Here is a 23,268-nt window from a genome sequence, read left to right on the forward strand (position 1 = left end):
CACATGCAGGGAGGGCATTCTACTTTTAAGTAGTCTACATTCATTACTGAACACTTCTGCACAAAAAAAGGATTCAAAAGGCGAAATGCACAAGATTCAAATCAAAGTATAATTTATACAACAACATTTGAAGGTTTAGGTGTGTAAAGTTTAGTAAAATATCATCATCTACGTCCACAAATCCACCTAATGTGCAGAGTTTAGATGAATTCTCCATCGGAATGATAATGTCAAATCAGGATTAAATTAATAACAATGTATTCAATTACTTCTTTCTTCTTCTATTTTAAGTCAATCTAAGCAGGCCAGAATTTTCCAGACTTCATAGTTTCAACTGTTTAACATCTTTGTTCGAGTCACTTCTTCAGGGCAGGTGTTTCCTTCCATCCCAGGTGTGCACACCTGTGTGCAGTGACCTCACCCACCTGACAGACGTTGTTCTTGGTCACTGCTGTGTTGTACCTGCTGCTGATTGATTCTCCTCCTGCTTCTGCCTTTTGCTTTCTTGTCCCATGGAAACCTACTGTAAATCCTGGCATGTGACTCAGGTCCCTCTCTGAAAAGGACCCAAATTACTTTGGTGGGACTGTTCCTCCTCTCTCACTGCTGTAACATGTAATTAATGCATTATGTAAAAATCAATTAAGGTCCTGACTGCTTTTTCTGCAGGCTGAGTGTGGCAGCATTTGCAGCGTCTTTCACTGCGCCAGTGGCAGAAGCTCCATAGCAACAGCATGTTTGCATTCCTACAGGAACCACATTGCTCCTGTGCTAGCAGGAAAACCCTTCTGACATGTGCAGTCACAGTTATTTAGTCTGTGTGCTGAAGAATTTATTCTGATTAATAAAGATTTAACTAAAATATTTGTTTATTTGTCCATAGTTAGCAGAGGGTTTCACTGTTCCAGCTTCCATGTAGAGTGACAGTATTGCTTTGGTGCTGAAGAAGTGCAAGTTTTGTCTTCCCTCACCTGTAATTCAATAATACTCAAACATATGTAAAAGCTGTTTGGAGGGTTTAAACAGACATTCCCTGAAATAATCCTTCACTTCTCTTGTAGAATCTCTGATCCTTTTCTTTAAGTGTACCCATTGCAAAAGGTCTTCACCCATTCAACACCATCCAAGAAAAGCTTTTCTTAAAGTACAAACAAGCAAACCAGAACAGGTTAGATTAGAAGTAGCCAAATGGTTGGGCACAATTATATGAAATACAACAATACAAATTTTTAAGTTGAAAACCAGAATACCACACATATACCACTGTACCCCAGATACTACCACTTGTAGCCAGTAGACTAAGAGGCTCTAAAATTAAAGTGTTTTATTGGTAATCACAGAATATTCAAGATATTCATTGCTCTGTGCTCTTGTTTTCATTTTGATCCCTGTCCTCTGTAGCTAGATGACACTTATCATTTAGAAACTATTCTTGTGGTAAGGAAGAACACAAATCATACCCCCCAACTGGTAGAAAAAGCACACCAGGTCAGGACAGGCACTTGTACTCTCATTCCACGGGAAACGAGGCTGATGAGAATTGAACAGATCTCCCACTGGATGCAAAGAACAGTTCCAAAGCCTCAGGGTTATCCACATTATTAAGTAACAACAGCTCTAGTGAGGCAACATCATCAATCAGCATGAATATTCCTCACCAGCTAAATCTCTGGGATTGAAAAGGATTATCTCCATCGCTGTGCCAACAGACTAAGCAGTTTGCCAGTCATCTCTAACCTATTACTTAACAACTCACAAATTCAGTGGTCATTTCCACTGCAGCCTGCTGGCCCAGGAGGGGAAGAGACTCAGCTTCAGGAGCTGCCAGTGATTCTAATAAACAGGAAAACTCCAAGTCCAAATCCAGTGCAGCTCATTAATTGCTCCTGTAATCCTTCACCATTCTCTAACTTTGCACATACAAATGCTTTCCACCCTCTGTCATCCCCAGAAGTTATCTGCAGTTACAATTCAGGTAGGTCTCCTCGATGCTTAACAGCAACAATATTTAATTCTGCAGGGGCAAAAAGGCCACCTAACAAGTACACTCGTGATATGAATCCAAGTCCTCAGTCAACAGCTGGCAAGTGCACCCAACCTAATTGAGAAGCAACATTTAAGTGAAGAAACAAAGCCAGGACACACCAGATTCTCCCAACTTGCCTTATTTTTACACAGCAGAAATAGCAGGACTCTGTATTAATTTTCATATCTTTATTCATTCAACAATGGAGAGGGGGAAAGGCAGAAGACTAAACACATAAGACATGAAGGTAAACTGAAACAATTTAGAAGCACAGTTTGAGAAGATAACAAAACAGCAGTTTTTAAAAGAAAAATATTCACAGGCATCAGTAGTAAGAAACGGGCATGAGGTGGGAGAAAACTACGTAAACTCAATTGCAAAGAACAAAAAAACCATACCTGCAACTCATAAACCTGTGGGCCTATTCTAATGACACATGGAGATCTCAATTCAAATTATCCAAGACGTTTATCTGTCAAAATAAACTGGAAATAAAAAGTGAATAAATAACCTCCAGAACCTCTCTCCCCCACCCACATCAATAACTAGACCTTATCACAGCAACGTTTTGTTTAGAGGTGCCACCATATACTTGTGTTCAGTTATGCCTGGAGCACCACTTACCAGAAAGACCCACATGAAACAATAGCAAGAAGTAATATTCAAAATTTAGTCCTTAGATGATGCCTTTTTTGTCTTGTCAGCAATCTTCAGCAAGCTGATACAGCCTGAATAGACACAGTGTAATAAGCTTTTCCAAATACTCTTTAACCCCAACAGAAGGGCTGTATTTACAGGTTTATGACCCTTATGCCTCAGAAGGGAACTTGGCCAGAAAAGCTGCTTCCAGCAGAAATGTCAAAATAATCGAGAAGGGAAATAAGGATTAGCTGCCACCTTGTGGAATGAAAGCACATCTGCATTGATAAAACCTTGTGTATCACACGCTGGGTAGAAATGGAAGATAAACAACAGGTCCTTCAAAACAGGAGAAAATAAACGAGGGTATAAGAGCAAGATATCAAAGAGAGAAATACATGAGTTTCTTTAATGTTCTTCACAAAAGAGAATGTAAAAAGATACCTAGAAAGAGTCTGGGTGTCAAAGCAAGCACAACATGAGATTTAGGTTTTCTACATTTAAGTCATAGCAGCAAGTGACCAAACTTTTAAGGACTCTACAAAAAAACCCAGTGATAGAACTTAAATGACTCCCTCTCCCAGGAAAACTCCACTAACCCAGGCATTTAGCACCACCATGGTTCAGTGCAGGGGTAAGGAGGTGACAGTGCCTGAGGAGGTGGTTTTGCAGCGTGTGTTTAATTCCAGGCTGCCCACTGGCCATCAAATGGATGAGCAGTACCAGAGACAGGAGCCTGGACTGGCTGAACAACCCACTTTGGGCTGGCCTCTTCTCTGCTTTCCCTTTTCTGGGGTAATAGACTTTGAGTGCTACAATGGCTCCATGCACCAGGTGTTCCTGTGGTAAATACAGAATGGGCACAACAGCTGGCTTTTACAAAAATGAAGCTATTAAATGCAGTTTAGGTTCTATTTAATTCGATATAGTCATTGCTCCAACATAAGCAAGTGATAGCAGCAATGTTGTAATTTCTATTCAGTTCCTAGATTCCCCAATGGAGACTTGGAAAAAGAGAAAGCTCGGAAAATTCTGTGGTTTGGCTTTGGCTAAAAACTTATATCTGCACATTTCCTTACCAAACAGACATTGTGTGTTGGTAGTAGAGAGCCTTTACATTAGAGCTCTGTGCTGGCAGAGACAGCCAATCACTAAATATAAGGCTTAGTCATGAGAGCCCATTCCTACCTCCCTCAATAATTAATTTCTTATAGTAATTTCTAAGGGTTTTGTATAATGCAATACATGCTTTTGAGATGGGGCATGTCAGGGCAATTCCTCAACTTGTAGTTGAAATTTAGCACCTGCCTGAAAGCACAGTGTTGGTTTATCTAACTCCAGTTATATGATGGAAAAATAGAAAAATATTGATTTCCTACTCGCTCCCTCTGAAGTCTGACACTGAAGAATCCCCAGCCCTATTCCAAATTCTATTTCTCTTTCCTACAGTAACCTCCTGATACATCCTGGATCCTTCTTCAGTCTGCAAGTCTCTGTCTATGATGTTGCAAACACAAGATCTCCTCTTTCTCAGCATTGGGAAGAATCTCACAGTGTCTCATTATGTTCCACATATTTTGAGAGCAAACTTAAGGTAACCCATACACCTCCTGCTGCTTCCTGCACAAACTTCTGGCTCGTCAGACACTCCTCCCAGTTTTGCATCACCTGGAAACTCGCTGGGGGCACATTCTGCCCCATCCTCCAGGTCATAAATGAAGCAAACAGGTCCGGGATGTGCTGCTGGTCCCCAGTCAGACTTCCAGGGACTGATCTGCCTCCCCGGGTCTGCCCATTCAGCCAAGTTTTTTTCTCCACCACACTGCCTGCTCATTCAGCCCATACTTCATCAACTTTTCTATGTAAGACAATGTCAAAATCCCTTGGACCCACATGATCTTGTACCGTCTACAAATAAAAAAATCAGGTTCTCTTCCTGAAATGCTTGCACCCTTAATTAGGTTGTCAACTGCAAAACAAAAAAAAACACCACAAAACAAACAAACAAAACCAACAAAAACACACAATCCCCCAAACAAACAAACCATAAAACCCCCAAACAAAACAAACAACCCCCCAGAAAGAAACCAAACAAACCCTCATCAACCAAAAACCCCAACAAACCTGTCTGTTTTTCAGAATGCTAACACACCGTTGTCATGGCCACAAATTGCCATAGTGACATTAGATACATCTGTATTTCTAGCTTAAAATTGCTTCTATTTTCACAGAAAATAAATCCAACTGAAAGAAACTACTCATCCATCTTTACCAGGAAATACTACTAAAATCCAGAGTATAAATTAGGGCAACACACAGCAACTGGTTAATTGCAAAAGGGGGGGAATAAATCACAAACATTGCCATTTACAGAGCTGCTTCCCGCAGCTAGAAAATGGTTTGAACGTACAACAAAAGAATTTGAGGACAGTTATTCTGTAACACTATTGTCTCAGAAAGACTCACTGGATAAGGGCTCAATTAGAAAGCCCAGAGAGCTTAAATAGCCTTTTTAGTCAGAGGTTAACTGCAGTATCATTTCATATTTCTCTTTCAGAGCCCCGGTTTGTTCTCCCCCCAACCCCAAGGAGGACCTTCACTCTCAGACACGGGAAATATTGCTGTTCGACCTGTCATAACTGAACTGTTATCAGATAAGTCTCTGCTCTCCCATTTTCAGTGATTTTATGCTATGCTTATACCCTCTAGTGGACAAAAAGAAATCCACAACCCTCCTTGTGCCTCTAGATCAGCACCGTGCTAACAGGAGCTCCGACAGGAAAACGCTGAGTCAAAACAACCCTCTAATTTCTGCACTTCCAGGAACATCCTTGAGTCATCTCTACCTGGCTACATCTGCCCCGGCCCCTCCACTGTCTTACCAGGCTGTCATTCAGCCAACACTGGCCCATATATAGCTCACCATACCTGAATTTAGACGTGAATTCAAGGTCAAAATAAAAAATTCATTTATCTCTACGTGACATTCACAACGTTTGAAAAATGATCTAACAGGGGAGTCAAAGGTGAGGAGTCCCTCAACTCAGTGCTTTCCCAGATAAGGCAGCAGCACAAACACAGAAGGTTTGTATTTGATATCAGCTCTGACGACCGGGACAATGTCTCTACATTTTTTAGTCACCATAAATTTTCAACTTCCTTTCTGTTTGGTAGGTTACTAAGCATTACTTGTGATAAAAACGTGTGATACAAGATTTTATGTGCTTGCCATGCAGACCAACGTTCCTCCCAAACCTGCTCCAAAGAACACGACTGAATTCCCTACCTGTGTAAGTCACTAAAAAATTTATGGCAGCAGTGGAAATGCAAAGATAGGTACAGTTATATATCACAGAAGACTTCAGCTTTTGCTCCTTTGGTGTTCACTGATTTCTGCAGCATTCCCACAAATGTTACTTCTAACATTATTTGTCTAAATACGCAGCCAGAATGCTCCTGTCCAAAGGATCTGCACTGAGCACATTCCAGCCAGAATCCACTGCAAGAAAAGGGAAATACATCAAACTCTGCTGCTGGCAGTCATTGTGATTCCACCTGGGAATCCAGCTCTAGGCCTTCTTGTACATGTATGAATCTAGGTCACAGGATTAAATAATGGAAAAAGGCTAAATTTCAGCTCTAATACAGTATATTCCATGTCTCCACAGTCAGTAAAGTGGAAGCAGTCCTTTGCTTAATATGTAAACAAAAGAAATACAACCAGTTCACAGAACAGTTGGAGCTCAGAAACAGAGCAAGAAAGTAACAGTTTTCTTGCAAGGGGTTTAGGCAAAGAATTTAGGCATACAAACAGCAGTGACCTAAATTTACCTGCAAAGTTGCAGAAAAAACCCTCACTGTTTCTTTTCACTTCACATTATTTTCGTTCCAGTTGTCATCATAAATAGAGCACTGGAAATTCATACACTGAATTTTGGGGTTCTACATACAGCTGTGTGTATGAGCATAGCAAAGTCCAGCATTTGGTTCACCCAAAAATGCAGGCTTTGGCAGGGGGAGGGTATAATTTCCCAGATGAATGTATCCTCTGGAGCTCCCTGCTGGTGCTTCTCCAGCATAACACATCTATTACAAAGTGATGAGAGATACTTGATACTCATCTGGTCCTCCCTGCAGATCAGCTGCCTGCTGAGGTAAAAGTCAAGCTTTATTGTTCTGAAGTGATGAAAGGCTCGGGAATCTCAACCCATGTGGCTCAAGCCCAGTTCAGAAAGGTACAACACAGAGAGAGAGAGGTGTTCTGAGAGAAACCAGGTTCTAATATGTAGAATGCAAAGTTTAAGAGTTGCTTGGGGCTCAGAAAGTCAGCAGTATTTACAGGACAGCTGTACTGCACACAGCCCATTTTCCACTCTAATTCTATCTCTCAGGACATTGTCTCCACTTACTGTTGAAACCAACTGTTCACACCTCTGAAGGTCTCTCCAGGCTTTTTAACAATACCTACAAGGAACATAACACTGAGTTATGTTTACAGTGCCTTGCAGTAGCACCAAATTCCAGATGAAAGGTGACCAGGAAACCTTTCTCTTCAGTAACACTAAAGCACATTCCCACACAGCATATGCATTTCTGCACGTGTCAGCTCTTAAACATTAAATTCAGTAGGATCCAGACCACAGTCAGCACACAGGAACTCCTGGGCAACTGGCTCTAGGTGGCTTTGACTGAGCAGGGAGGTTGCAGCAGATGACAGCTCTCTGATTCTATGAGCTCATGCAGCTTCAGAATACTCTGCTGATTTTTCACATATCTGACTTTGCAGGACAAAACTCAGAAAGCAGCACCACGAGATGCCTCAGCCAGGTGGCACACTACAAATTCTTAGTGGGTAAAGCAAGAAAAGCTGTGGTACAGAGCAGTTCCACAGAGATGTGATTTGGCCTCTCTCCAGCAAGCAGTAACGTGACAACACAGTGTCCCAATTAGAACGAAGGATAAGAATACAATTTTTTCCCCCCTGCATTTCTCCCTTAGGGAATAAGCCACACTTTCCAGCATTATATGCAACTTTGGAAGACAGATAGGAAAACTCAGCTCAATCCAACAGCTGCTCCCAAGCATACAGTGACACTTCACAGCTAATTTGTGAGCCGCCTTCTCTGTAGGTCAGAGAACCAGCAGAGTTCTCCACAGTTATCTTACTTTCCTCCTAAGGCACTGTGTTTCCTGCTGATTAAGATGGCACAGAATAACAATAAATAACAATTTCTGGAAAAGTTGTGGTTCTCTAGAAATCTTACTTTTCAAGGCTGTATATTGTGAGGGAGTCATACTTCCAAGGGGGATATATAAAGGAAAGCCCAGCACTGCAAAAACACAATGAATGGAACTCAATTCACTAAGATGAGGGAAGGTGAAGCTTCCCCAGAACAAACTTCGCAATTTTAAGAACACCAGCATCCCTCTCTCTGTACACCCTCTACCTACCAAGGAAGTTAATCTCGTCTAAAAGAAATCAGTCTCAGATCCCTGAAGCTGGAGAATCAGAAACTCAAGAAAGTACAGTAAGTAATAAAGATGTTTAGCTGAAGTGTAAAGGTTTAAAACCTGACAGTAGTCTCCCCTATGTTTTCATATCTCTTACCCACCATGGAGGGTACTGCCAAGCAAGAAAACATTTTTCCCTTTTATGCAACAAATCATTAAGTTTCTCACACGAGAAACCACATTTCACTATTTTCTTTACCAACATCAGAACACTGACTTGTAGTACTATAAAGCATGAAGGTAAAAACATTTCTTTTCAAAAGGCAGTCATGGCTTCAGCTTTGTATCTCATGGTACAGGTATTTTAGGATAACTTTAGGCACACAAAGTTTGACACACACACACCACCCCCTCCCCACCCCCTCCCTTCAGGTATCATTTTCTCTTACTGCATTTCTCTCTGTGCCCAGGCATATTAGGAAAAGGTTATAAACACTTAGTGAACACAACAGGTTCTACTGCTAGGTGAAGATTTAACCATTTGCTTAATTGCACAATGAAGCCCACAGATGATACTGAAGAGAAACTACATTCCAGCATTTCCTGCTGAAAACACTGAACAGCAGCTGATAAAAGCATTTTATCAAAGCAGCACATTCAGCGTTCTCATTAACAAGAGAATTTCTATGCAAGACAGTGCCATCCAATGCAGGACTATATCTAGAAACTCACTAAGAGGTCACGTGGGTGGTGGTAGATCTGCAGAGGCTTTGATCAAGCAAAGCACAGTCTAGCAGTCACATTTGTACTAGAAGAAAATAGTATCCATGCTAAGACATTGTTCTTGCTCTGGGTAAGTTCTGCTGCTTGGCATCATCAGCTTCGTATCACACACTAGATAACAGTCCCTGACTCTACTCCAGACTCACTCCTGCAACCAAAAGTCATTTAAATCCCCTGTATAAACAAAAGTCAGAGTAAAACTGACCCATACTTACCCACGAGCTAATGACATCAAGCACCAACGCTAAGTAAAAGCTACTTAGCACAGGACCCAGCTCAGGAAGACAAAAATAAATCCAAATGCCAAAACGATCTTCAGAAAATTCTTCCTGTGCTTCAAAGCAGAAGAGCCACTATAAATGAACTGATTCTGGAGAACACTCTGGAAAAGTCACCCTATGGAAACCTAGTAATCACAGACTGTCACAACACAGGCACAAGGAAAGGGCATGAAGATCAACATAAGGGGGGACTTGGCTTCCAAATGAAGTCCCTCACAAGGACTTACATAAATAATTTGCTATGGAAAATTTTAGCTAAAGAAAAAAAAAATAAATCAAGAAACATGGTCATAGAGATACTTGGTATATAGAGAATAATGGTTCTCTCTTGCTCAGTATAGTAAAGTCTAGGACAGCATTTCCTCACAACTGAATCTTCCCCATAATAATGGAAGATTTTTATCCCTTGTCTGGAGAGAGGAATTTCCTGTGGAAACAGAAAGTATTCCTGCTTCAAGGACATGCACTTGCATGTGCTAGTGAGACAGGAACACAAAGTTTGCTAATAAACTAAAAAGAACAAAATAATTGTTTTCTTTTTTTTTTTTTTTTTGGTGAAACTCAAAACTCAAAGCCAAATCAAGGATTTTCTATTGGCTTCTGGATAAGGCCTTGTGGATAACTTGGGACAAATATTTCTGACAAGACGCAAGTTTCTGACACGGTCTGTCAAAATTTCAACTTTTAAAAGCTATAAATAAAAGTAAAACCAACTTCATTGGTTTCCTAAAATAACTGGTTAATTCAACAGCAAACAATTTGCCACCAAGACAATGGGAAACAAGAAAAAAAATTCAGTCCTGATCTTCAACTTTATAAACTTTTGAAGGGTTGTCCTCTAGGACAGAAATACTTGTGGAACTTTAGTTGCAGAAGTGCTTCTATACCTTGTCAACAGCAAAATACTGGGCTCTGTGAATTCACTGTAATTTCAGAAATTGGACAGCAAAAGATGTGGGCAGACAAACACCTGCAGCTAGAGCTGGGAATGGTCTTCAGTAGGGAAGTAAGAGCCAGGCTCCTTTGATAACTAGTTTCAGTAAAAATTAAGACCATCAAGTTTGCATTCAGACAACCACATCTGTAATTACAGATCTCAGCAACAGGAACCTTATTCATCTCATAAATTCCGACTGACTCAGTTGGCAAGTGTGCAGGGGATCTCCCCTCAACAATGTTCAAGAGATTAGTATGGCTTGGCATGATGTGATTTTTCTCTGCAGCACTGCAATTTCACTCCCACAATACATATTCTACATTCAGTGTAGTCTTCTGTCCCAAGTGTTATATATTGCTCAAGTCTCAGGACACTGATAAACATGGCACATGGTCTGACAGAAAATGTGTGCAAGGGCTGCAGTAGGATCAAGCAAGAGGACTGATTAATCACAGCATTGTGCCCTACTCTCTGCTTTTTATCCCCCATACATGAAATCCTGGAGTTAGCAAAATTCATACATCAACTGTTTATCAGTTCTTGTGCCCTGAGGATTGAATCTCCTACAGCTGAGAGGTAAGGGCTTCTGAAATTCTCAAGTATGCCCACAGACTTTCCCCAGTCATGTGGTAGAATAAAAGAATTTGTCTGCAGTAACAAAATCAGGATGACGTGGAGTTCAACCCCTAAATGGCAAAGCAAGTACCCTTGCCATGGAACTGCATGGGACTCGCCTCATTCTGATGCTCCCACAGGAATCAAAGTGGGCACCAGAACCTGAAATAAAATTCAAGCAGCTTCAAAAAGAGCCAAAATCTTACAGATGCCAAACTTTCCTTCTCAACAGTTAACTCTTAGAGATACCTGTATCTACTCCATCATACAATGTGCATGGTGACAGCACATTTTCTTCATTACTCAGTTTTTCAATTATCTACCTTCACCTCCCAGAAAAAATAAAATAAAACCCAATCTCTTCATCTTCCAGGATGAGTAATGGGAATCTAGCATTTTCCTCCCATGAGCTAGACCTTTATGTTCAAAAGCACCCAGCATACATCATTTCAGTCACCTTCTCAGAGGGGATGGACATGTCAGGTACGGTCCATTCTTACAGAATATGACTCATGGTGGGCACTTCTTAACAACACACAGCTGCAGAAGGATACCCAGAGCAAGATAAGACATTTTTGGGAGCCACCCACCCCTGTGGAACTCCAGTGTCTAGTATTTTTCCAGTTTCTGTGCAATGGATGTCTCAAACCCTAGTCAGTTCTTGCAGCAAAGATTCTCAACTAGGGTTATACAGTGGGAATTCCAAAGCAACTGGCTATGTACAGACATATCAGCATTCCCTCCAACAGAGGGATGAAAAGGAGAAAATTCCTGAGGATGTGTATCCTCTACTCCATTTTCTGAATCCCAGCCTCCCCCTTGCCTTGGAATGAGCTCTACAAAGCAGTATCTGTTATGTACAAGAATCTCAGCTCCCTTCCTTTGGAGAGTTTCCCCTCAAAAGCGAAAATCCCGGGACAGAGACAGGTGCTGGGGAGGGGGAGGTCGCCTTAGGATGACTCGCCAGAGGCAAGAGAGCCAGCAGCTTTCTTCTTGGGCCGGGCTTTTACACTCCTTACTGGAAGCTGGGGAGAAAGAAAAAGAGGCATCTTAGACTAGTTTACTTTAACATCTAAATGTCTGACAGAAAGGTGAAAGAATGAGGAGTGGAAATAGAACAAAACAACTGCAACAAGATGACCCTGTTCATGTCTTCTGTTGTCTCAAAAGGCTATTTAAACATTCTTTTTTTTCTTGGTTATTTATTAAACAAATCACTCTCAACACATCCATCAAACAGTAAACAGGAGAAGACATTCTAAAACAGGACAACTACAGTAACAAAATCGAAGTTGTCTCAACAGAGGGTCAGACACAACAATATTTCTAACTGGTAACATTCATGTAACACTTCACTGCTGCAACTTTTCTGCTTCTTGACTTCCATCACCAGTGCAGTTCTCTGAAAGCTGTAGAAACATCCTGAGCTATCCTGCATGCTTTACTCCTGTGTCTGTCATTCTGGATATTGGCTAGAAGAGCACATTTTTTCAGCTATGATGCATTCAGCCCTGGCAGGCAACTCAGAGGTCTCAGTCAAAGGCCTCCTACAAATCCTACATCTGAACCAGAGATCCAACAGTCTGAGCATAAAAACCAATATGCCCACAAAGGGCTTTATCAGTATTTCTGTATTCACAATAAACAGCATAAAAGAGTTGGTTTTGTCTTTTCACAGTTTCACTTTAAAAATTCCTCACTAGGAAGCTTGGAATCCAATTTTGATTCTCTTGTTTCCCTGCTCCTGTCTAATATGCTAGAGAAAAAAGCAGAGGGGTCACCTCAGAAAAAAGCCATAAGAACTTGAAAAAGATCCAGGTAATTTAAAATGCATCTTTAGACAAAGATGTCCATCCTGGGAGATAATCAAAAGCCAACTGGATCTGGTCCTTGCTTGAGCAGTGGGGTTGGACCAAACGAATTCAGAGATCCCCTCCAACCTCAATTATTCTGTGATTCTGTTACAAAGAGTACTTAAGCACATGCAAAGGTGTCCTGTACACTGCAAAATCAGGTTAACAGCACGACCTAAAACGATGCTCTAAGCAATTACCTTCCTCCAAATTATTTAATATTTAGCCTGAATAGCTCAACAATGTGAGCCAGTTATATAGCACTCTTTATCTTAGATAAAAATAATAAAATTAGTAGACCAAGTTGAATCAAGCTACTTCACAAAAAGGGAGAGCCATTTTTATCACATACAAATCAAACCATAAGAAATGTTTGAGTCAAAGCCTGGAAAGCAGCGCCTCAAAAAGCATATTCTATAAAACACACCAACAGCTGGATAAAAAGATTGCTAAGTTTAAATGACTCTTGGGGACAACTGGGGGGAGAGGAGGAGTGGGGCAGGCGGGGAGTGGTGGTGATTTCCCCAGATCTACTCTGTGAAGTTGAGGGAGGCCTAAGAGGGCACAGAACTGCTGCATTTTAGGTTAAGGTTAAGTGGCTGCCCCACAGATAAATGCCACAGTACCATTACACCATCAGACTGTAACAGACAGGAGTGAGGATACAGTCAACAAGACGTTAAAAATATTTAATGCTCCACCCTTCAACACAAAACCCAAATAAAAGAGAAGCTGGGTCCTGGCTTATGACAGAGGCTTCCAGGCATGCTAAAAATGACAAAGCTAAAGACAGTATGGCAAGCAGATGAGTCCCCTGATTCAACTAGCAAAGACAGTCCAACAAAATTTATATATACAGCTTTTAAATGTGCTGAGCTGTCAAGCTAGAGTCCTCCAACAAAGCTCACAAATCAATGTCTGTGCTGGAAATAATCTATACACCAGCTCACCTCAGTTTTTGTCACCTTTTTAGGAGCTTTGAGACTCTGGGTACGTTTAGGAAGTTTGTCTCCTGCATCTTCATCTGATGGGTCTGTTCTAGGCTCTGATGGGGTTCCATTAGACCTATGTGCCACACTGCTCTCCTCTCCTGAGGAGTAACAGGAAGCTAAGGAACAAGAGAGAAAGTTTTAGCAAAGCCTAAAATGACCCATCCTGAAGGACCACATGGAAGGGAAATGCCAACAATCTCAAAGGATAATCCAAAAGTACAGAGATGCACGGCAAAGGGCAGGCTCTATGGGAGGCAATGCATCTTCTCCCAGACAGCAGCAATCCTGTACTCCTTCTGAGACCCAAGGCATGGCAAGTGTAGGGAACCCCTCCTGGCTCACCATACAATGCCCAGCAGGGCTCTGTACCTGAGTCCTCGATGGTTTCCAGCAGACTCCCACCAGAGGAATGCAGCTGCGGATCGCGGCTCCGCATGTGCACGGTGTCCTCATCCCGGATCAGAGTGAGGTCCTGCATGCTGAAACTCCGAAGCTTCTCAGACAAAACTCCCTGGCCCTAAGGGGACACAAAAATTAGGGTGAAGGGCTCTTCACCAAGATCATGTCACGTGGGATCATTCATTCAGAAGAGGAGGAAAGGTGCCCTATTCCCCACTAGGGCACTCTGAAAAAAAAACGAGAAGGGAAAAGAAAAGTGTGCTCCCAAGCCCAACAATGAAGTGGTTAAAGCAAAACCCCCTCCACTCCCCCTCCTCTTTTTCTAAGTCAAAAGATGGGATTAACTGCAAGGCAAACTGGAGGAAAGGAAAAGTAGACTGGTGCCAAACAAGTGGGAGTATCCCTAACACAGCACACAACACTAAACCATTCAGGAATTCCAGAATGTTACAGAAGGTGTTGGATTACCTTTGCAGCTGCAGTAACTGCTGCATTGGCAGCAAGGTTTAACCCCCTCTTGCCAACTCGCATCATGGTTTCATAGCTCTTGTCACAAGCCTGAGTAATGTATTCATCAATCTCCTAGGAAGGCAATGTGGAACATGGCATTCAGCTCCTCGTTATAAACATGATCAAAGTCTCCCCATCAACACCCTTAAAAATGCAAAGCTCAGCTGGACACTTTTTTCCCAGGCTACCACCATCAGCTGTTATGGATCACACAACAGGACTTTCCCTGCTACTTACAGAAAGTTTGTAAATGCAACTTTTAATTACATAAATTATTTCCAAATTATCACAACCGAAACAAAGCAGTCGCTTACACTGACAATGAAAAAACAGATGGGCTACAGAACATGCTGCTCCTATCACGATTCAAAAAGCTTAACTACTGACAGTGACTGTAAGAGCTCATGACACTGGGTTAGCCAAACATGCTTGCTAAGCTTTAGGCAAACTACTGGCTACATTACAATCTCCAGTAAGCTGCAGTATGACATCGTTGTCAGAGACAGAACCACGCTACATCCACTAGTGTCAGCACAAGCATGATTCACACATTTCAGTTCTTATTGTGGCCTAACTGAATCAGAGGTCAGTCAGCTCCCAGACAGGTCAGTATCTTCTAACAACAAGCAAGTACCTTCTCCTTATTGGAGAGCGTTGGGTGCACAAACTTCCTGTAGAGGACACTGGAGCCCTTGGTGTAAGGGGAGAGCAGCCAAATCACAAATGCGATTTTCAGCTCGAAATAAAAGGGAAACCTGAGAGAAAGAGGAAAGAAAAAAAAAAAAAGAAGGAGAGAGAGAAAGATGGAGAACTGGAATCAAGATCAGCACAGAGACAGATGGAGATAACTGGTAGAGAGCAGCATAGGCAGAAAGAGTGCAGGCAAGATAAAGGCTCAGAAACAAGAGAATTGATTAATCAGGTCAGAAAAGCAGAACCCTCTTTAGAATCCTAGGACATACCTTCTTCGAGTCTCATTTAGTCTTTCATCCATAGCCATGAAAACTCCATAAACAGGGCATCTCTCAGCCCTGCAAACACACCAAATTACAATCTGATAGCTACTCTCATCATTCTGAAGTTTGTTCAGAGAGTATCCAGTGGATGTTAATATTACATTAGCTTCCCTTCTCATTTTCCAAAATTTTCAACTACATATCTTAATAATGTCATGTTCCTGCTCAGGCTGATAGCTGTTTCTGAAACTTCCTGTAGGTATTCGTCAGATAAGACACAAGAGACAGAGTAAATGAAAAAGAGCAGGCAGGATGTAAGTCTTTTATCTCTAACCCTTACCCAGAAAACTCTCTGGGAAGATACAACAGCAGAGATTGAAACAAGCGAATGCAAACCCTCTACTGACTCTACTAGTATAAGAAACTTCTGTTTTCAGAGGTTCATTTTAGGTATGTGAACAAGATGAAGCTCTTGTACTTTTCAGATCTTTGTCTGCTTTTCAGAGTTTATGCAGGAAGAAGCAAAACCACTGAGCACTTCTGTAAGGCAAGAGTAGCCATTTCATGATTGTTTAAAAGATGAAACTCTTGACTAATATTGTTTCAGATATCTATGCAAAGCCCAAACACTGAAGCAATGAAGAAACTGAAGGCATCCTGTTCCAAAGGTTCAGCTGAAGCTCTGTAACAATTATTTGTCATTTTTGGAGGCCTCCACATGGCCAAGCATGACACAGAGCACTGAAAGGAGCAGGAGCCTGCTTCATGCAATCCACTCGTGCATGTGACCTGTTCCTCCACACAACAGGCTGTCAAAGCAAAATAGGTCCCTTCCTTCTACCATCTTTTTTTTTTGGAGTGTCTTTCAGACCACCATTTTTCAAACTTTACCAGTTCACATTAACAGCCTCTCAAAAATCTTTCATGTTATGAATGGATAAAGATCCTCCTACAGATATGGTGCATTTACCCTAACTTTGCAAGGATAGGAGATGAAACAGCTAAGGCAGCAGCTACTACCCACAATAACTACAAATCTGCTGACTCTTCATAGGGATTGAAAACTCCTCTCTCCTTAAAAAAACCCAACAAAACAAAACAAAACAAAACCACCACCACAACAACAGAAAAAGATCCCAACAAGGAACTCACCAAGAGAGAACAATGTCTGTGAGTGTTTCTGCAGTGGTGAAAAAGGCAAACACGATCCAGTACATCATCCACTTCACCTGCAAAAGAGCAGCCACTCAACAGACATCCATCAGACCCAGGAAAAAAGTGACATGTCTTCTCAGCATAAATGACTCATCAACTCCACACATTAGGATGAGTTCAATAAGAAGGAGGATATACAATCAGTAATGGAGAGGGTCATATACTGAATGGTACATTATAGTCTGGGAAAACATGTAGGATTAATGTGCTTTAAAAAGATAAATGCATACAGATACACTGATGAACAACATTATGATGCAACAGTGTTAAGGTCCCAAATGAGCCAGAAAGACTAATCAGTTCACTTTAAGAAGTTACACTCTTTTATATATCATGAATATTGTAATAAATATATATATACACACATATATGTAAAAGTTTAAGTTTCAACTGGAGCCCTATATTTTCCTGATGTAAAGGTTTTTCCTTGGGAAAAAGAAGAAAAACAACAAACCAACAAATATATTATTTTGCTCTAAGCCATTATTAATTCTTTGCCTTAATCACTACTCCCAGAAATTATACAAGCAATTCTTTCTTTGTAGATAAAGGCTCACTGAGAAAGGTAAAAGAGCAAAGAACATGCCCCATCAACCTCATCTTCTTGTTTAAGGTTTTGAGTATCTATATATAAAAAGTACTTTGTGCTATTATGGCACATCTGCATATGCCTTTTGTCTGTCTCCCTCTTTCCTCACACCTTTATCTGGAGCAGTGTTTCTTTCAAAGCATAAAATAATTCCCTCCTAACAAACACCTGTTCTAGTAACAGGTTTCTCCATTACAGGCCAATTATTCCTAAGGAAGAATCAGCTGAATTATAGAAACTGCTCTCTCGTAAGAGAAATTATCAGTTTTCTCTGCTGTTGAGAATTAGAAATAAATGTGAGTAGTGGATAAATGCAAAGGACACCTTTACTAAAAGCAATTAAAAATTTCTTAATGTCATCAAGAATGGGAAAGAAGAACCAAACCGAATCAGGGAAATTCCTCATATCAAATCCACACATTAATCCGTATATTAAAATTACATGAACAGTCACGTTCATGTAATAATGACATGTTGACAATTTTTGTTACAGCAAATGATATAAAAGCAGGTATTCCCCCAAACTTGCATGTGTTGGAAAATTCCATGATTTGTTCTTGAAAGACCCCCCAGAACTTTCTCAGAAAAGTAAAATCAATCTGCCTCCAGCCCCTCTAACATAGTGGATGGGTTAGAAGATAGTGGTTAGTAATCCAAATTGTTTCCACTTTATCGTGATTTTTTTTTTCCACAACAGAAAGTAACAAAACTTGTACTGTATGGCTCTCTCCTGCCTTTTTTTCCCCTTGTATCATCAGTTTGGACAGGACCAGGTGTCATTCAGTTGATCTAAAGCAACTCTACGAAATGAATGGTTAATTCTTCAGCACAGCAACATAAATCAGCTCTTGTTTGAAAAAGTGTGTGAATAAGGATAAACCAAAGTTTGAAAAAAGGGATCCCAAAGGGTGAGAGATTTCAGAGAAGCCACATACCAGTAAACCTTACATCAGCATTAGGTAAAATGAAGGTAATATTAATAATAATAAAGCAATTAGCAGATATAATATATATGTAACAAAATAAGGAATATGTTTGGGTTTTTTTAAAATAAATTCACAATTGTAGCAGAATTCCTATGTTTCCATAAACTCTTGCTGTAGTGCTTCCCTTACAGGCAGGGTGTATGGAGTTTCTAAATAGTTTCTAACAGGTCTAAATAAACACTTAAAGAAAACGAAATTGTCAAGGATAAAAAGGAAGGGACTCTTGAGGATTAACAGTTGGTTAAAAGAGAGGAAACAAAGGATAAAAATAAATGGCCACTTTTCACAATGAGGAAAGTTACCAGTGGAATCCCACAGGAACCAGTGCTGAGATCTGTGGTGCTCATCTTCATGAAAGATCTGGAAAAGGTTGTGAACAATAAGATGACAAACTGTGCAGGAGACACTTTTCTATCCAAGAGATTAGGTATGAGGTGATTAAAGAATTCAGAAAAGGATCCTGATTGATCTCCAGTTGATATTTTGTCTCTAAATTTGATTAAATGCAAAGCAGTGAACTTACAGCATCTGCTTTTTCTTAGTGAAAACTACTGTGGTTACATAAATTAGCTGATGTCACTCAGGAGGGGTCACTGTAGGCAGCCAGATGAAACCATAAGCTCAGTGCTCATTAGACTTTTTAACAGAATGCTCTGGAGTATTAGATGATGCACTGAGAACAGAAAACATTGCTTTGTACCGTTTAAATAAACTGCACGTGTGTATCTTTGATACTGGACACAGGTCTCTTGGCTTCTGTCTCCTCCTGCTCACCCTATGCTCTATAGCCAAAGACAAAAAGAAATACATCCCTTAAATAAACTAGAAGGATCCAACTTCTAGTTCTAGAAGTCCCTGAAGTGCAGATGACCAGAAACTAGAAGAGCAAAAAGCACAGGGGAAGAAACATGAATTTTTTCTTATGACAAAGACCTTCCAAAACCGAAGCTTAAACCAGGCTATTTTTTTTTTAAGCCACTAAAAAGAGTCAGGTCTTTGCTGCTCAAGCTGATGGTCACTAACTTCAGCTAACTGCACATACACTGTCTCCCCCACCTGCACCAAGAACCTAAATAAATTCAGCAAATGCAAAAAGCACAATTCCAATGTCCATTTGACCAAAGCTGAAAAAGAAAAAAATCTGAGCTACAAGAAGCAGTTTGCCACAACTGCTCAAGGACTTAGCATAAATTCCTACCATGGTGGTGGAGAACACTAAGTTTGCACTGAAGGACTGCTGGTGGTAGCTTGGTCTGTGCCAACTGAAGCTTCAATACCCCACTACAGCACAGACACCCCTGTGAGACCTTTCTCCACCACCAAACCCTGAACTTTGGTTCTCAAGCACTGTGAGCAAGCAGCTGTACATGGGAACAGCTGGCTTTGAAAATGGGCTGCACAGCATTCAAGTTGTCTGCTGACTTTTCACATGAAGAACAGTTTGAACAGACAGCGGCCCCTTTTCCCACACTTAACATAAATGTTTTTCCCCCATCTTTCCACTTATGTTCAGAAGGAAGAAACCCTTCAAAGGTAAGTGAATAAGGCAGATGGCAACAACATCTAAATGCCTATTTCTGATGTAGGGGCTTGGAATAGATGAGCTTTAAGGTCCCTTCCAACCCAAACCATTCTGTGATGCTATGATTTTTCACTATCAGATTAAGGCAGTCTTGGAGCTGCTTAGGTAACACTTACCAAAAGAAAATCAGATCAAGACAACATTTACATTCTGCAAAGAATTAAAGCGTTTATGTACCTCAACAGCACCTACTCACAGAAAATAAGCAGGGTTTTATTGTAAAGAATGCCAGTTGCTTTTAAAAAAATGAGGGTTTGAGGGTTTTTTTCCCCCATCAAGTTCTTAATAAAATGATTTAAAACTCCGAGTCTGTCTTCAAGTTCAGATTCTGTAACTGGAATACAATCATTCTGTTACAGACACCTGTGAGCCAGAATAAAATTCTGGGTAAAAATACACATTTCACACAACAAATGAAGGTCACTGGCAACTGGAAGGAAGTCAGGAATGCCAGAGAAGACAATAGTAATAGGATAGCACTTAATATGTAACCTCAAAGGTAACTATGAAGTCATAGGATCACATGATTATTCATTGAGTTTCTTTGTTTCCCCTTTCTAATGCTACTACTAATAAACTTTAAAGTTTAGAAAGGCTCATCATATTACTGACTGTATCTCTAATACTGTGTCTCTAATACTGTAAATACAATTTATCAGTTATCAATGCCTCCAGAACATTCACATTTCAACTCCTTTGCTGAGACCAGTATTGAAACAAAATCCAAAGCCAAACACCTGAGCCAGAGGCTGTAGTTTGTAAAGGTGCCCACTGTGAGTGAGATTCTCAGCTCAATCCATATCTGCTTAAAAACCTCTGGGCTGAGTTTTAAGCCAATGCCCAGGAAAGGTCTAGTCAGTTCCAGAGGGCTGGAGCAGCGTGAGCCAGAACAGGGCTATATCCTGCAATATTTATTGCTGACATGTCATTCCGTAAGGAGCAAACAGAGACTGCTGGATGAAGTCTCAGACTGTACCACAAAGCAATACTGACAAATTCTATCCTATTCACTCATGGTACTTCTTCTTCACGTTATTCCTTGGTCTAGATGAACGGTAACTCATCCCACCCATAAGACAAATAGCTCTTGTCTCTGCTGATCACCTTAGAACACCCCTTCTGTAAGAGGATGACACACCACATCACAAGAAAACTCTTGGTGTTTAAAATATGGTAATTGTAATGATGGTGTAGACAGACAGGGGGAAAACGATTCCAGGAGGGAAAGAGGATGAAATCTTGACCAACAGAAAACACTGATCACAACCAAAGTTGACAGGAAGCCACAAACCAAGCAAGATTACTCAGCCCTTTGGAAGAAACCTAAAGTAGCACCGAAAAAGCTGTAAAGGACACAGAGTAAGGATAAAGTTACAAGAAAGAACTTGTCCTGGACTTTCATATGCTTCCAGACTGCAGCGTTTGCCCCGCTTTCCCTTCCTCACTCAGCATCTCCTGAGAAAAAGCAGCCCAGGTTTATGGTTTGGAACCTCCCATTTCAGTGAGCGCCCTTTCCTCGGCAGCTTCTCCGGAGCGGGCCGGGGCCGGGGCTGAGCCGAGCTGAGCCGAGCGGGGCCGGGGCTGAGCCGAGCCCAGCGGGGTCACCCGGGGGGGCTCTGCGGGGGACGGGGCGGGCGCTGCGCCGGCACGGCGAGCCCGTACTCACATATTCCTTCACGTTTTTCGTCTTCACGGCCTTGTAGGACGAGTACGCGGGGTAGAGGGTGCCGAAGATGAGCCTGCGGGCAGAACGGACCGCTCAGCGCCCCGCCCCGCCCGCCCCCCCGGGCCGGCGCTGCCCCGGGACGAGCCGGGAGGAACCGGGACGAGCCGGGAGGAGCCGGGAGGAGCCGCTCCGGGCGTGGGGCCGGGCCGGGCCGGGCGGGGCTCAGCGCCCTCCCCATCGCAGCCGCCCCCGCCGCCCCCCACCCACCCCCGGTCCCGGGGGCCCGGCGGGGCAGGGCCGCGCTCGCCCCCCGCCCGCACTCACACCACGAGGCGGGAGATGATCCAGGACACCATGGCGGCGGCGGCGGCGCCGGGCGCGGCTCGGGAGCGGCGGCGGCGGCGGGAGGAGGCTCTTCCAGGGCAGGTTCCTGCAGCAAGCGCAGCCCCGCCCCGGTGCTCGGAGCGGAGGGAGGAGCCGAGCGGCGCAGGGAGAGGCCGCAGCGCCCCGAGCATCCGCCGCTGCGGGGGACGCGGTGCCCCGGCCGGGGGGACACCCGCAGCCCCCGGCAGGGACGGTGGCAGAGGAGAATTACGGGGGAAAATCGCTGACTTGAGATCACGGGCACTTGGGAAGGCAGAGGAGTAACAGGCAGAAGAAGCCATTTTCCATGCAGTGGCCTCCTCCGGGGAGGTCGAGGCAGCAGCTGGTAAATGCTGCAAACAGCGGAGTTAAGGGTTAAAAGCATTTTAGAGTCCCACGGCTGCCAGCGTCACCCAGAACCAGATGCAAACCAAAACTTGACTTGCCGATACTGATGTTTGCGTTATCAAACCAGAAGGATGAAGGCTGTTACTTGTAGTTTCCAGGGTAAATTTCAGTGTTGCTAGATGCTCTTCCTCGAAATTTCAATTGAGATGCCGAGGATTACTTAGTTCACTATACAAAGAAGGCTGAACAGTGTGTGTCTGTGGGGAATATGCTTGGTGCAGGGTGGGAATGTGTATGGTTAAGCATACTGGAGTCCCGAAAATTGTTGTATTTTAACAGCTCACCAAGGAATACTGTTAGGAGAATCCTCCTCCTCAGTCAGTGCCAGAGTTCATTACTGGGCCCCCGGGAGCCTGGATGAACATTACAGTCAAGGATTGATTAGGCTCAGTACATAGATCTGTGAATTACACTGAAATGACCATTACATAAGTGGCGTTTTAATTTAAAAGGGAAAAAAAATGCTAGAAATCTACTCTGTTTCTTCAGCTAACCAAAAAAACCCAACGCTGAAGCAAGGCACTACAGCAAATTGTCATTACTTGCCAAATAGCCTTTATGAAAAGGAATGAGCCCAAAGAGAGCAAAAACAAAGAGCTCCTAGGGAAGAATTTTCTCATGAATGCATGAACTTTAGTATAATGAGCAATGATGAAAAACACAAAACATTAGCAACTTTCCATTACATGCAAGTGTTGTGAACACGTCTCCACAGGCAGTGACAAAGAACATTTTGTCAGTGTCTGCTTTTGGATATGAATGGGCCACAAAATGATTGCATAAGTGACTGCACAATTCACACCACTCATGGGATAACTGACCTACTAATTAGATAAAAGGGATCTGCTTTCAGACATCCAAGCAACACCAACACGCAAAACCTTCAACAAAGTAATTGTGTTTTTAACTGCAGCAGTTTCATATCAGTGACCAGCATGGCAACAGCTCTGGTACTTGAATAATGTGTTCACTGGGTGAGTGAAAGATGCAAACAGAAGAGAGAAAATGCAGAGATCT

General features: G+C 42.2%; 1 protein-coding gene across 4 annotated transcripts; it reads right to left on the minus strand.

The window, feature by feature from the left end:
- Nucleotides 1–2,202: 2,202 nt before the first annotated feature.
- On the minus strand, nucleotides 2,203–22,598 carry REEP2 (receptor accessory protein 2). Of its 4 annotated transcripts, XR_007905647.1 has the most exons (10): nucleotides 21,805–22,598; nucleotides 21,481–21,553; nucleotides 16,595–16,671; nucleotides 15,449–15,517; nucleotides 15,121–15,241; nucleotides 14,445–14,558; nucleotides 13,947–14,094; nucleotides 13,536–13,693; nucleotides 9,824–11,757; nucleotides 2,203–9,791 (listed from the first exon to the last, which is right to left on the minus strand). XR_007905647.1 is itself a non-coding variant. In XM_051794304.1 (9 exons), the coding sequence occupies exons 1-9, from the start codon at nucleotides 22,143–22,145 to the stop codon at nucleotides 11,683–11,685; spliced, it is 1,176 nt and encodes a 391-aa protein (XP_051650264.1). In that variant the 5' UTR covers nucleotides 22,146–22,598; the 3' UTR covers nucleotides 2,203–11,682. The 4 variants fall into 4 exon arrangements, 3 of the variants coding, with proteins under 3 accessions (XP_051650264.1, XP_051650267.1, XP_051650266.1); XM_051794304.1 differs by having other exon boundaries at nucleotides 2,203–11,757; XM_051794307.1 differs by lacking the exons at nucleotides 15,121–15,241; nucleotides 15,449–15,517 and adding an exon at nucleotides 18,535–18,592 and having other exon boundaries at nucleotides 2,203–11,757; nucleotides 21,805–22,597.
- Between the last annotated feature and the right edge of the window lie 670 nt (nucleotides 22,599–23,268).

Source organism: Manacus candei, unplaced genomic scaffold, assembly GCF_025592945.1.
Source record: "Manacus candei isolate 608988 ecotype Guabito, Panama unplaced genomic scaffold, ASM2559294v1 h1tg000037l, whole genome shotgun sequence".
Lineage (NCBI taxonomy): Eukaryota > Metazoa > Chordata > Aves > Passeriformes > Pipridae > Manacus > Manacus candei.

What these genes read in the sequence shown, in the direction of transcription:
- REEP2 (XM_051794304.1), bottom strand. Translation starts at nt 22,145, where the DNA reads ATGGCTTCTTCTGCCTGTTACTCCTCTGCCTTCCCAAGTGCCCGTGAT. An exon ending in ACAGACATTGTTCTCTCTTG is followed by an intron (nt 15,518 to 16,594) that starts GTGAGTTCCTTG and finishes GTGTGTTTGCAG; the next exon opens with GGCTGAGAGATGCCCTGTTT. An exon ending in AAAAGGTGACAAAAACTGAG is followed by an intron (nt 11,758 to 13,535) that starts GTGAGCTGGTGT and finishes CTTTCTCCCCAG; the next exon opens with CTTCCAGTAAGGAGTGTAAA.